The 15,554-nt window shown below is 40.8% G+C and overlaps 1 protein-coding gene across 1 annotated transcript; it reads right to left on the reverse strand.

Moving 5' to 3' along the window:
* Positions 1–39: 39 nt before the first annotated feature.
* Positions 40–13,192, reverse strand: IFI35 (interferon induced protein 35). Its single transcript, XM_027870261.1, has 8 exons — positions 12,994–13,192; positions 11,368–11,451; positions 11,115–11,213; positions 1,238–1,385; positions 1,021–1,127; positions 755–941; positions 538–644; positions 40–379 (listed from the first exon to the last, which is right to left on the reverse strand). Exons 1-8 carry the CDS (start codon positions 13,012–13,014, stop codon positions 194–196), a joined length of 939 nt encoding a protein of 312 aa, XP_027726062.1. The 5' UTR covers positions 13,015–13,192; the 3' UTR covers positions 40–193.
* Positions 13,193–15,554: the final 2,362 nt, after the last annotated feature.

Genomic DNA, 15,554 nt, shown 5'->3' on the forward strand with positions numbered 1-15,554 from the left:
CGCAATCACATTTGAGTGAAATACTATGAAAACATGGTGTTGTCGGGTCTTATATTCCATAGCACAAAGGGGTTTAATGCTTTGGAGGGAGAGAAGGGAATGAAGACCTCTCCCCTCCCCCTTTAACAGATGCAAAATCTGGGACGATAAGGTACAATGAGAAGCCACGAGGAGAGCTTGTGGCTGGCTAACCCTACTCGGGGGTGAAAAGGGCCAGGCCCTGTGTCCCAGGGGCCACAAACATCAATGATTCCACCTCACCCCCACCTCGAGTTGGCTTTTGGAAATGGATTTCGAGGACATCCTGAAGGTCTGGCCCATCAAGGACGTCTGGGATATTAACCACCAGCACTGAGTGGGGGACCGAGCAGCGACTTATCTGGAAAACACATATATACATGGAGGATCAGGAGCGGATAGGGAGATGGGGGCCCCCAGGACTAGAACGGTGTTAGGTCCTTCGATGAGATCCCCAGGCCAGCCTCTAGGATTGTCACTTTTTCCTGTTCATCCTCTTTCCCCCCCCCCCCGTCTTACCTCCATCTCCTGGATGTCCCCACTGACATAAGGAAAGACCCTCAAAGGAACCTCAGCACCACCCAAGGTCATCATGAAGTGGTGGATGTTGGCCAGGCGTTCAGCCACTGGGTCGGGAACAAATGAAGGGGAGGCTCCTTAGCCCTGAGATCCCTGAGTCTCTACCTCCCTCAGTTACACAGTGAAGCCCCCGCCGTTTCCAGACCTCTCCCGTTACCTTTGTCATCAGTAAAGCCCAGAACAGCCGCCCCTGGAAGCAGCTCCCGCATCTTCACCTCACCACCTCCATTCGAGGGTTTGCTGAAGAAAAGCTCCAACTTGTCTAACAGCTGGTCTTCACTCAGCTTTAGGGCAGGGGGCAGCCCGATGATTAGCACCTTATAGCTGCATAACCAAGTCAGCACCTGGGAACGGAATGGCAGAGAATAGGCTCGCCTGATCCTACTGGTGTCTTAGAACCTCACCCCGCTGAACTCTTAGAACCTTGATGCTGGTGAGAGCAGGCAATTCCACAGGCTGGATTCGGACTCGAAGCCGGCATTCTTCCAAGATGACATTATGCTCTTGGTGCTGCAGGAGACCTTTTGCCACTGGAGGGCAGACAAGGATGGACAGGGTCAGCACTTCACTTTGAGAAGCCACCCCACCCCCCAATTCCTCACCCAACCCAATCCCTCTCTCATCCGTGTTCCTCTACTACCTTTAGGGTCCTCAAAGGTGACCAAAGCTGAACTCCCAGGCAGGGGATAATGGATACGAAGATTGGAAAAGAAGGTCTCAGACACTTCCTTTTCCTTCTTTGTCTGTCCTTGGAACACTACGACTGCCTGAGGCACTGGGAAGGGGACCTGAAGATGGGGAGGAGAGCCAGATAAAAGGGAGTCAGGTCATTTCTACTCTTCCACTTCGCTCCAGAGGGGGATGCGCCCCATTCAGTTGAGGTCCCTTTTGGTGATCCCTCTGGTATCTCAAATGGATCTGTGACCTCACCAATTCAAAGAGTTCCTTCCAACTATATAAATCACAACGCTGTCTATCCAGTGCAACTCTTGTTTGTTTCTGAAAAAGTCCATCACAGGAGGTCCACCCAGTGTGCTGGAGGCCTTCCCTGCTTTCTCCTGACATAAGGGGGTTCCAGTGGAGCACTATGGCAGTCCACCTATCAGTCTCCCCTCTTTGGCCACATGGCCACTTCATCTTCTCTTCCTGTCATACAATGTTTGATGACTTCCTTTACTCCGCTCTTCTTTGGAGTTCCTCATTGGTTCTATGTTGCCCCTGCCTCTCTTGCTGTGATTCTCATCTTTAGTTTTTTGGAAGCAGTGGAGCACCATGTCTTTTTGCTATAGGACAATACCAGGGGCAGCTAGGTGGCGCAGTGGACAGAGCTCTGGCCTTGGAGTCAGGAGGACCTGAGTTCAAATCTGGTCTCAGACACTTGACACTTACTAGCTGTGTGTTGGTATTGAAAAGAAGGGTATAGGCATGGAGTGCTGTAATGTCTTAAAAGCAATCCAGCTCACCCTCCTCCTCCTCTTCAATTCTATGTCCAACCCACTGTCCAACAGTCCTTTTTTGCTCCGCATTGACCTATGGTTGGACTAGCTCTCCGGTGGAATATGCAGCTCCACAAGGGGTCTAGGAATAGCTTTCAAAGAATCCATGAACTTGGATGGGAAAATAAATGACATCTTTATTTCAATAGAATTGGTTTCCTTTGTAATCTTAAGTATTTTATTTTGTACCTCTAAAAACATTATTCTGAGAAGGGGTCCCTAGGATTCACCAGACTGCCAAGGGGGAGGGAAGGGGTACATGATACAAAAAAGGTTAATCACAGGGTGTCCACCCAATAAACCAATCAGTTAGCATTTATTAAGCTGTTACTATGAGTCAGGCACCATGCAACATGTGCATATTGAAATCTGGGCAATACACCCAGATTTTAAAGATTATTTTCTTATTTTTCAAATAATTTAAATAATGATAAATAAGTCAGTCACTTAACCCTGTTTGCCTCAGTTTCCTCACTTAAAATAATTTGGAGAAGGAAATGGTAAGATCACTCCAGTATCTTTGCCAAGAAAATCCAAACAGACGAGTTAGACATGATTGAAAACAACTAAACACTTACACACTTTACAACTCCACCAATAATGCATGAGTGTGCCTGTCTTCTCACAACCCCTCCAATGTTGACTATTCCCATCTTTTGTCATCTTTGACAATGCGGCAATTTAGGGGTATGAGGTGAAACCTCAAGGTTGTTATGATTTGTATTTCTCTTATTATTAATGATTTGGAGTATTCATGTGTAGGGCTGCTAATACTTTCCAACCTCCCCCCGCCCCGGGCCGTTTATTCATATCCTCTGACCATTTATTTACTGGGAAATGGTTTTCTCCTATTATTTCTACTTTGTGGCAGTCCCCTCCAAAGTGGGGCACCCCAGGTGTGCAAGATGATCCATGGAGGTACGCAAAGAAAATATTTAAGCTCCAAAGAAAGCCACACAGCAGTTCAGCAAGCTTGAACTTGTCTCCGCTGCTCTCCTTCCTTCTTCCTGTCCCAAGGGCAGCCACAACTGATCGTCCCCAGGCAGGCAGGAGGTCATTCCCCACCTAATCTCTGTGCATCCCTTCCTCACTTCCCTGTGCCACTACAGCAGTAGGGGATACCTTGCATGTCTCCTGGCCAGGGCTCTTCATTCTTCTAGGACCCCACTGAGATGATGGATGGACTGCAGTGGGGACAGGCAGACCCTGCTTTTCTCTGAAAGTGGGGACTCTTGCAGGGCCTCACCCTCATAGGAAGATAGATGGGATATGGGTTCTAGGACTTGGGACAGAGGAGGTGCATGATCTGTGGAATCCTAGGGGAAGGGGTTCTCCATGAGCTCAGTCAGCCAGGCTGGCCTGGGATGGGGGAAATGCTTCCCCATGGATGTAACCTCCCTTTTGTCTACTCAGTTTCCTCTCTCTTCCCTCCTACCTCCAAGAGAACAAGGGAAGCCGTGCCAACAGGGGAAGAGTAGCATGGACGTGTCAAAAGTGGGAGCGAGTTACCAGCAAGAGGCCGCCGTGTTGGCTTGAGGTTTGAGGTTTAAGTAACCAAGCCCAGAACTCTCTAGGATCTGCTATAGGACCTGATCTATGTTATGCAAACCCATTGGTGAGCTTGGAAGCAAATGAAGGTCACCCACCACCAAAGGACCAGGGCTTAGCTGGGCATCTTGCCATCTGCTACTACCTCCTTCTTCCCAACTGGAAAAGAGATCCTCTGGACCAGGACCTGACCTCCCCATTCCTAATATCAAGGAAGGTAGAAATTTACTAACCAAATTTTAAGCAAAATCATTTCATAAGTAGTTTGGGGGTTGGAAAATTTTATATCAGAACTTGGCAAGTGCACCCAGGGATGTCCTTCTTCTGTTGGGATCTTTGGGTCACAGTGAGAGATCTTTTTCAACTATGATAGACATTAAAACCAAGTGTGAACTTACAATCAGAGCTTTTTGAAATTAGTAGACTGTCCTTTAGATCCGTGGCCACCTACTATTTGTGCGATCCAGGGTAAGCCCCTTCACTTTTATGGTCCTCAGTTTCCTCATCTGTTAAAGGAAGGGTCTAACATTCCTTCAAGATCTAAATCTATTCTCTTATGATCCTTCAAATCACTTCATCATCAAGTGTTAAGCCAAAATTTTCAAAAATAATGAAACAGTCACTAAAATTGTTCTCTAGGAAAAAAAAACAGATTTTTAAGGAGTGCAAAAAGGCTTTTTGTATTATCAAACAATTTTTTGAAACATTTTTTAAATTTTGAAAAAATTAAAATGTCAATTTCATCTTTAGCTCAACCTTTTCAGAATCTATTTTGTGTATATTTTTATGTCCATAATTTATAAATATTATACATCTTGGAGCTCCATGCTCAAAAATGTTTAACTGGTAAGAATCAATGACTAAGAAAATGAAAAAAAGATCAAGAATGTTTGGAGACTCCTGTTCCAAACTCTAGCCAACCTAGATGCTTCCAGTCTCTCAACACATGGTCTATTCTTAACCATCTCTGTCCTTCTGCCCATGCTGTTTGTTACCCATGCTTGGGATGTCTTTCTTGCGTGCAGCATCCTCTGCAGAATTCTTGCCTCACCTTCATTTTTTTTAAATTTTGGTAATCTCATTGGGGTGGGAGGTGAGTGAGGTCCATGAGCAGCAGCAGCCAGCCTCACAGCAGGAGGCCTGCAGCAAGGCTCCAAGCCTCCAAGAACCCACCAGAGAGGTCCTACCCTCCTGCAAACCAGCAGCCCCCTAGGCAAGTGAGCAGTCTGCGCACTACAGCAAGCTGCCACCCCAGTGACCCCACCCCCATCACAAGCCACCAGCGAGGCCTTGACCCAATTGCTAACCGGTAGTGAAGCCCCGCCTCTGGGACCTACCAGTAGAGAGACCCTATTTCCATAGCAACCCAGCAGCAAGGCCCCAACCCTGGAGCTGGGAAGAAGCAGCTAAATCCCACACCTAGGGGAAGCCAACGGGACAAGCCAGAAGGGAAGCCTACCTCCAGAGAAAGCAAGCAGCTAAGTCAATAAAGAAAAGAGCTATTGTGGGGCAGCTAGGTGGTGCAGTGGATAGAGCACTGGCCCTGAAGTCAGGAGGACCAGAGTTCAAATCCAGCCTCAGACTAAACACTTGACACTTACCAGCTGTGTGACCCTGGGCAAGTCACTTAACCCCAATTGACAAAAAGAAAAAAAAGAAAAGAAAAGAAAATAGCTATTGCAATGCTTGAAATTTAATTGAAAACTACATAAGCTAATCCAAAATAAGGAGTAGGTCAAAGAACAAGTCATAGAAACATATCATTAAAGAAAATGACAACAATGAGACAACATATCAAAATTTATGGGATGCAGCCAAAGTAGTACTTAGGGGGAAATTTATATCTCTAATTGATTACATCCATAAAATAAAGAAAAAGCAGATCAATGAATTGGGCATGCAATTAAAAAAAAAAAGACTAGAAAAAGGACAAATTAAAAATCCCCAATTAAACACCAAATTGGAAATCCTGAAAATCAAAGGAGAGATGAATAAAATTGAAAGAAAACCATTTAACTAATAAATAAAACTAGAAGCTGGTTTCATGAAAAAAAAAACAATAAAATAGATAAACCATTGGTTAATTTGATTAAAAAAAGAAAAGAAGAAAACCAAATTATTAGCATCAAAAATGAAAGAGGTGAATTCACCATCAAAGAAGAGGAAATTAAGACAATTGTTAAAAGCTATTTTGCTCAATTATATGCCAATAAATTTGATAATCTAAATTAAATGTATTAATATCTATAAAAATATAAATTACTCAGATTAATAAAAGAAGAAATAAAATATTTAAATAACCCAATCTTAGAAAAAGAAATTGAACAAGTTATCAATGAACTTTCTAAGAAAAAATCCCTAGGACCTGATGGATTCACAAATGAATTCTACCAAACATTTAAGGAACAATTAATCCCTATAAACTATTTGGAAAAATAGGTGAAGGAGGCCTACCAAATTCCTTTTATGGCACAAATATGATGCTGATACCTAAATCAGGAGCAGCCAAAACAGAGAATATTATAGACCAATTTCCTTAATGAATATTGATACAAAAATTTTAAATAAAATACTAGCAAAGACATTACAGCAATATATCACAAGGATCATACACTATGACCAGGTGGGATTTATACCAGGAATGCAGGGTGGTTCAATATTAGGAAAACTATCAGCATAATTGACCACATCAATAACAAAACTAACAGAAATAATATGATTATGTCAATAGATGCAGAAAAAGCCTTTGACCAAATATTGCACTCATCCCTACTAAAAACACTAGAGAGCACAGGAATAAAAGGAGTTTACTTTAAAATAATAAGCAATATTTATCTAAAACCATCAGCAAGCATTATCTGTAATGGGGATAAGCTAAAAGCCTTCCCAATACAACTGGGGTGAAGCAAGAACACCCAATATCACCTCTATTATTTAATATTATACTAGAAATGTTAGCTATAGCAATAAGAGAAAAAGAAATTAAAGGAATTAGAATAGGCAATGAAGAAACAAAACAATCAATCTTTGCAGATGATATGATGTCATACTTAGAAAATCCTCGAGAATCAACTAAAAAACAACTTGAAATTATTAACAACCTCAGCAAAGTTGCAGGATATGAAATAAACCCACATAAATCATCAGAATTTCTATACATTACCAAAAAAGTTCAGCAGCAAGAAATAGAAAGAGAAATTCCATTTAAAATAACTGTAGACAATATAAAATACTTGGGAGTCTATCTGCCAAGACAAACTTGGGAAGTATATGAACACAACGATAAAACACTTTTCACACAAATAAAGTCAGAGCTAAACAACTGGAAAAATAATAATTGCTCATGGGTAGGTTGAGCTAATATAATAAAAATGGCAATTCTACCTAAATTCATCTATTTATTCAGTACCATGCCAATCCAACTAACAAAAAATTATTATATAGAGTTACAAAAGGTAATAATAAAATTCATCTGGAAGAACAAAAGCTCAAGGATATCAAGAATCAATGAAAAATAAATGGGAAAGAAGGTGGTCTAGCCATACATACCATATCTCAAACTGTATTATAAAGTGGTAATTGTCAAAACAATCTGGTACTGGCTAGGAAACAGTAGGGGGTCAGTGGAATAGAGTAGGTACAAATTACATTATAATAAATGAACATAGTAATCTAGCATATGATAAACCCAAAGATCCAAGTTTTTGGAACAAAAACTCATTATTTGACAAAAACTTCTGGGAAAACTGGAAAACAGTATGGCAGAAATTGTTACAGACCAATATCTCACACAATATATTAAGATAAGGTCAAGATGGGTACATGATTTACACATAAAGGGTGATACTATAAGCAAATTAAAAGAGCATGAAATAGTTTATATGTCAGATTTATGGATAAGGGAAGAATTTAGGATCAAAGAAGAAATAGAGAGCATTAAAAAATGTAAAATAGATAATTTTGATTATATAACAGAAAAAAGGTTTTGTACAAACAAAATCAATGCAACCAAAATTATAAGAAAAGCAGAAAATGGGGTGGGGGGGATTTTTACAACAGGTAACTCTGATAAAGGCCTCATTTCTTAAATATAGAGAACTGAGTTAAATTTATACAAATACAAGTAATTCTCCAATTGATAAATGGTCAAAGGATATGAACAGGCAGTTTTCAGACAAAGAAACCAAAGCTATCTATAGTCATATGAAAAAAATACTCTAAATCACTATTGATCAGAGAAATGCAAATTCAAACAACTCTGAGGTACCACCTGATACCTATCAGAGTGGCTAATATGACAAAAAGGGAAAATGTTGGATGTTGGAGGGGATGCGGGAAAACTGGGACACTAATGCACTGTTGGTGGAGTTGTGAGCTGATCCAAACATTCCGGTGAGCAATTTGGAACTATGCCCAAAGGACTATAAAACTGTGCATACCTTTTGATCCAGCAATACCATTGCTAGGTCTATATCCCAAAGACATCCAAAAAATGGAAAATTTGTACAAAATTTGTACAAAAATATTTATAGCAGTTCTTTTTGTGGCAGCTAAGAATTGGACATTAAGAGGATGCCCATCAGTTGGGAATGACTAAACAAGCTGTGGTATATTATTGTAATGGAATATTATTGTGCTATAAGAAATGACAAGCAGGATGATTTCAGAAAAACCTAGAAGGACTTACAGGAACTGATGCATAGTAAAGCGAACAGAGCCAGAAGAACATTGTACACAGTAACAGCAATACTGTTCGACGAAAAACAATACAAGGATCCAAGACAATCCCAAAGGACTAATGATGAAGCATACTATCTACCTGCAGAGAAAGAACTGATATTGATTGAATATAGACTGAAACATGCTATTTTCCACTTCCTTTCTTTCTTATTTTCCTTTTAAGTTTTCTTGTACCAAATGACTAATATGCAAATGTTTTACATAATTGCACATATATAACCTATATCTGATTGCTTACTGTCTCAGGAAAGGGGGAGAAGAGGAAGGGAAAGATAGAATTTGGAACTCAAAACTTTAAATAAAAATGTTAAAAAAAATTAAAAAAATATATTCTTCATTGTACAAGCTCTGGGAGTGAAAGGAAGAAGGACACTAGGAGAAAATTAAGCAATGTAAAAACAAAAGATATCAATAAAAATGTATTTATAAAAATAAAACTAAATGAAAAAATGCTCAAGAATTCCTAGCCCCAAAGGAGAGATATGAGAAGGCACCTGCCTGTACTCATTTGCAGAGTTCAGAGATACAGGGGTATGGAATATTACATATAATGCCAGATTTTTTTTGAAGTACTGGTGAGTTTTGCTGAATTTTTCTTTCTCTTTTTTCTTTTAAAAATAATTTAGTAAGGGGCAGCTAGGTGGCGCAGTGGATAGAGCACCGGCCCTGAAGTCAGGAGGACCTGAGTTCAAACCCGACCTCAGACCAAACACTTGACACTTACTAGCTGTGTGACCCTGGGGAAGTCACTTAACCCCAATTGCCTTAAAAAAAAGAAAAAGAAAAAGAAAAAAAAGAATTTGTCATAAAAGATGATTCTCTGGGAGTGGGGAGAAGTTGGAATATAGGAGGCAATGTAAAAACAAAAGATATCTATGTATACATATATATATTATATCTATATATATGTATACATATATATATATAATTTTTTCTTTAAAGAAAGAAGCATGGCCGCAGTCACAAAGCTCAGACTTGATGACTTGATTATACGTCTTCTGACTTCCAATCTAATGCACGAGAATAGAAGAGCTTTTACCAAGCCACAGAATTTCAGGATCATAAGGGACCTCAGAAGCCATCTAGCCCAACCTATGCTTGACAAAGAATCCCGTCAACAACATACCTGACAAGTGGTCATCCAGCCTTTACTTGAGTAGGAGGAACTTTGTTCTTCTGGGAAACAAGTCATTTTACTTTTGGATAACCCTAATTTTAAGGAAGATTCTCCTTCTTATATTGGGTCTAAATTTCCCTCTTGTCAACCAACTTCTGGCCATTGCTCCTAATTCTTATGTCGCTCCCTTGGCCTCGTAAGTTATGTGAACAATTCAGTGATTAAAATCGAGAGAGAGAGAGAGAGACTATTAGTTATCCCTTTCACATAGCGACTACCTATGCCTACCTATTGTAAGGCATCATGGGAGAGACAAAGATGAAAATCAACCACAAACTACCACACAGTTCTTGCCTTCAAGGATCTTAGACTCTAGTAGGGGATATGAAACATGTATACAAATACACCAGTTGTTATCATAAAAGTTAGAAAAAGGTATATAGGAGAAAAAAGTATACAGGAGAAATCAAAGAGAGACCAGGATAGGAAGGATCACTTCTAGCCAAGGGATCAGTACACTTGCACTGAATCTTAAAGGAAGAGAGATTTTGACAAGAGAGAATGTGAGGGGAGGCCCTTCTATAGCTGGCCTCTAAGAGGGCAAAGAGTAGGCTAGGATGGTATGGTTCTGAACCTTTTGGTGTCATGGCCCCCTTGGGTGGCCTGGTAAAGCCTAGGGACCCCTTCTGGGGCGGGGTGAAATTCTCAGAATAACGTTCTTAAATGCATAAAATAAAATTCGTAGGGCTATGAAGGAAACCAATCATACTAAAAGAGTTAAAATATTAAAAAAAAAAAATTTTGAACCCTAGGTTAAGATCCTCCAATAAAGGAGAATAATAAGTAGTTCAGTTTGGCTGGAACATAGAGCAGGTGATGGAGAGCTCTGTGAACGAAAGCTAAAGCAGGAGGCTGGACCCAGACTGCAGAAGGCCTTGAAAGTCAAGCTAAGGGGTTCATATTTTATTCAGTAGGGGATGGAGAAGCATTGTGCAGGGAAGAAGCATATTCAGAACAATGAATTAGGAAGCTCCTCTGGGCATCCCAGCTGAAGAGAGAACCTGGGAGGGAGGGACACCAGCTGAGAGGCTATTAGTTATCCCTTTCACATAGCGACTTTCCCCAACGTGGGTTTTGCTATATTTTGAGGTTGGCATAAGAAATTAATTGGGAATTTTGGGGAGTTTTGTGGAAGCTGCAGAGGACACTTGAAGGCCCACAGATGGCATAGAGCCTCTCAACAAATACTTAACTCAAAATTTACAATAAGGTACTGTAAATATCCCATAAAAGAAAAAGAACAAATTCTGACTTCTCTAGGATGGAGGGAAGGCCAAAAAACTTTACACAGATTTTGCAAATCAAAGGGGTGCTGTACCCCTACCACTCACAATGTGGAAGGGATAACTGTACTATGGTCCAGGAAAGAGGTTGTAAGATACCCAAAGAGGGTGGTAGCCGGGATAATAGAAATTATGTGGATGAGAGAGATTTTCCGACAGAGAACTGACAGGATTGGGCACCTGACTGGATGTGAGGGAGAGAAGAGAGAAGGAAAAAAAACCCTTCCCTCCTGAGCCCCCTCCCTTCTGCCTGCTGTCTGCCCCCTGCTTTACCTCCTTCTTCTGGTGGGCACGTTGCTTTGTCTGGAGTTGCTTTAGCTCCTCCTTTCTCAGCTTTAGCCTTTCCTGTTCTTCCTTCAGGGAGCAGAGCTCCTGCTCAATAAGGAGGAGAGGGGAAGAGAGGCGATGATGAATTAACCACCTGCCTTTCCAAAGAATGTACCAACCCAAGGAAAAGGTTCCCCCCTCTGGAAAGTCCCACCTGAAACACAATCCATTCCCTCTCCTGCCCATCACTGGGACTCACCTGAAGCTTCTGTCTCCACCTCAGAGTGTCCTCCTGAGGTCTCCGCGTCTCTGCTTCCCAAACAGCCTCAGACAGCAGCTGATCCTTGTCAATAAATCAACAAGCAGCTATTGAGTGCCTACTGTCCATCAAACACCACATAAGGCACTCTGTAGGATTTAGACACTATATAAAACATGGTCCCTCAAGCAGTTTACAAGCTGGTGGTTTCATTTTGTGGCAAGATATGCACACAAAGCATCATAGTCAGAGGTAGAAGGGACCATGGAGGCAGAATGCATAGTTAATAGATCACTGAACTTGGACTTCGGAAGACCTGGGTTCAAATCCTGCCTGAGACCCTGGGTATGTCACTTAATGTCTCTGAGTCTCAGTTTCCTCATCTGTAAAATGAGGTGATTGGACTAGATGGCCTCATAAGGTCTCTTTTAGCATTCAGTCTATAAGCCGATGATCTAATCATCACCTCTTCATTTTACAAATGAAGAAAATGAGGACCAAAGATGCTGAATGACTTGCCTGTTATATAAGTAGTTAAGCAGAAATTGTTGGTTGAATTGGTCCAACTATTTTGGTAATCAATTTTGAACTATGTGCAAAAATTTCTGTAAACTGTTCATGCCCTTTTGACCCAGAAATACCACTACCAGTTCTATGCCCAAAGGAGATGAAAGAAGGAAAAGAACCTATAGGTGTAAAATATTTATAGCAGCTTTTTTTGAAGTGACAAAGAATTGGAAACTAAAGGGGTGTCCATCCATTGAGGACTGGTTGAACAAATTATGGCATACTCTCGTACAGAAGTGATATAGGGATGGTTTCAGAGAAACCTGGCAACACTTATGCTACGACTGATGCAGAGTGGGGTGAGCAGAACCGAGAGAACAGTTTATATAATAATAATATCATAAAGACCAACAACTTTAAAAGACTTATGTCTCATCAGTGCAATGACCAACCACAATTTTAGAGGTCTAATGATGAAAAATGCTACTCATCTCCTAACAGAGAGACAGATGGCCTTAATATACACCATGCAACATACATCTTTGGCTGCAGACAACATGGGAATTTGTTTTGCATGATTATGCATATTTATGATAAAGGTTTTGTTTTTCTTTAACATCAGGTGATGGGGAGCAGGGAGGGAGAGGGAGAGAAAATAAATGACTGTTAATTGAAAATTTAAAAAAAAAAAACTAGCCTTAGGAAAGAACACCCAAAACAGGAGAAATGCAGACGGATTGTATTGAATTGAGAGTGAGGATTGATGTTTATCTTTGTCATTAGACTGTTTTGGGTGGGGATAGAGGGGAGTTCAGGGAGTAATATTTCTCTTCAGAGGGTCAAGGGTAAGGCAGGTACCTTCAGACCCTAAGTATGGGAATGTTATTTGAGCCAGTGTGGGAGTTGATTTCACGTGTGGGTGAGGTCCTAGGGGCGAACTCCAAGAGCTCAGTCTGTTTCTCCCTTTTTTTCCAAGGAAGCCAAAGGAGTGGTGGTAAAAATAAGCAGCCTGATTTCTGATCCCAACCCCAGCATAATCCCTTTCCATTCTCTCAATCTGTAATCCCAATAGCCAGGAAGACTATCATTCTGACGACCATCACCATACCCACCACTTACCATATTATATTTCTCATCCATGAGGTTCTTCTCTTGTGCTGCTTAGGGGCAACGAAAAGGCTCAGGGTGCCACCTGGAGGTGAGGATTTGGGGTGGAGGAATGGAGCTGAGGGTGGACTATGTAGGATAAATCCCTCCGTCTCAACACTCTTTGGAAAGGCAATCTGTAAGATCCCCTACCTCTCTCCTCATCAGTACTTCCACTTTCATTTCTTATAAATACCCACCCCTTTGGTGACCACGCCTCCCTTGTGTCTGGTTTCCTTATCCCTTAAAGGAGCCTGCCCAGCAATAAGACGAACCAACTTTCACCACCCCCAGTCAACTCGAAGCTGGGACTGTCTCCCCATCCCCAGCTGAGTTGAACAGTAGATAAGACCCTGCCTCCCAGGGTAGCCTTACACACTGGAATCTCAACCCCTTCTCCTACCATTCCAACTTCACCTGATCTCAGGGTTCCACTCAATTCAACAAGAACAAGCAGCACCTATTAAGCAGTAAGTCAACAAGCATTTATCAACTGCTTAGTGTGTGCCAGGCCCTGTGCTTAGTACCAAGGATATATAAAAATGGCAAAAACAGTCTATGCCTGAAGTCACATTCTAATGAGGGTGACAAGATCCTTCTTAATTCTGGCGCCTCCCTTCTGTTGATTATTTCCAATTTATCCTGCATATATATTATTTGTATGTAGTTGTTCACATGCTTTCTCCTCCATTAGAATGTGAGCTCTCTGAGAGCAGGGACTGTCTTTTCCCTCTCTGCTCCCAGCACTTAGCCCAGACATGGCACAGAAATGTTGAATGATACTGGACTATGTATAAACAATAATAATAGCTATCGTTGATATAATGATTTAAAGCTTTTTTTTGCATCTCTTTCCTTTTATTGAAAAAAACTTCATTTAGAAAATGGCAGTTAATAAAGGGACACAGGACACAAATTAAGAAATGTGTGGGGAGGGGGCAGCAGTAGGGAGAAGCCATGGACAAAGAGGACTAAAAATGCCATTGATGAATTTGATTGATTCAGAGCACAAACCCTGAGATCCAGAAGAAAGGTCTCTCCTTCCCTGGGTCTGCTTTCAGCAAATTAAGGTGATGGATACTGAACATTATTACTTTTTAAAATCTCCCTCCACTTCAATCCAATCAATACAAAACTACAGAAAAGTAGGTGTGTGACTGGAAGTTGTTGTACCCCAAAGGTTTTGTTCTAAATCACTTAAGGAGGCAGGGCCTGGGATTTAAAAAACACATATACACATACACACATATATTTTATATATATACACACATATACATATAAATGCCTACATACATGCACATGTACAAATATACATATATCCACAAATTTATGCACATAGGTATATACATGATATACACACAAAAACATATGCATAGGTACATATCCACACACATACACACACATATATATGTAAATAACAAGGAAAACAAAGTTGGCATCATAGGTAACAGGTTAAAACATTCAAAAGAGAGGGTGGGGCAAGAAACTTCTGTATGGTAAAAGCATGGCCAGGTACAGTTTCCAGCAAAAACTCCTTCCAAATATTCTTGATAAATCACGAGTTTTTTAATCCAATCAGTCACAACGGTCTGAAAGCAACCCCAATGGCAAATTGGCACAAGGCAGCTGACCTCAGCTTCATTAGCTCCCAACAACTAGTTTCCACTCTAGGAAATCCTATTGATCCAGAAGGGAACAGAATTTCATGACAAAACAGATGTTTTAAATATTCTTTATTTTACTCTCATCTGTTTTAGTTTCTGGTTTGTGAGATATTTGCTTCTGTTTTGGTTTTTGTTGTTTATTTTGTGTGTACATGTGGTGGGACAGCTAGGTGTCGCAGTGGATAAAGCGTCAGGCCTGAAATCGGGGAGACTCATCTTTATGAGTTCAAATCTGACCTCAGACACACAGACTAGCTGTGTGACCCTGGGCAAGTCACTTAACCCTATTTGCCTCAGTTTCCTTATCTGTAAAATGAGCTGTAGAAGGAAACTGCAAACCGATTCAGTATCTTTCTTCGCCAAGAGAACCCTGAACAGGATCACGAAGAGTTGGATACAACTGAACAACTGTGGTGTTAGGTCATAAAAAATTAGGAAGCAGAAATTATCTCAAGTTAATGAGAAGTTTATTGATTGTCATATACGGTGGCCAGAATGCATACATGTAGGCTGAAAATGTACATGCAGAGGCTACGAAATTTCCCTAAATCACTCCAACTTTGAAACCCTTGATCAAACAACTCTGGTTTCTTTTTCCCAAACATTGTTCTCCTGCTGACATAATATTGACGCAAATCCTTTTTCTTATCCCGAAGACATTCTGTTTTCAAAAATGTCCAGCGATTGCCTATAAAAACAACCCTGCTGTTTATCAGTAACTCAATTGCCTCCTTTTTCTGTTTTGCAACCTTGTAGGTCAGCATGAATTAGTTTCCCTTATTCAAGTATTCTGTTACAGTCATACACAAAAATTTAACCCTTTAGTGGTTAGCATGATCCCAGCAGAAAAAGAAGCTGCTTCTGAAAGGG

Source organism: Vombatus ursinus, unplaced genomic scaffold (genome assembly GCF_900497805.2).
Source record: "Vombatus ursinus unplaced genomic scaffold, bare-nosed wombat genome assembly UNPS02014797.1, whole genome shotgun sequence".
Lineage (NCBI taxonomy): Eukaryota > Metazoa > Chordata > Mammalia > Diprotodontia > Vombatidae > Vombatus > Vombatus ursinus.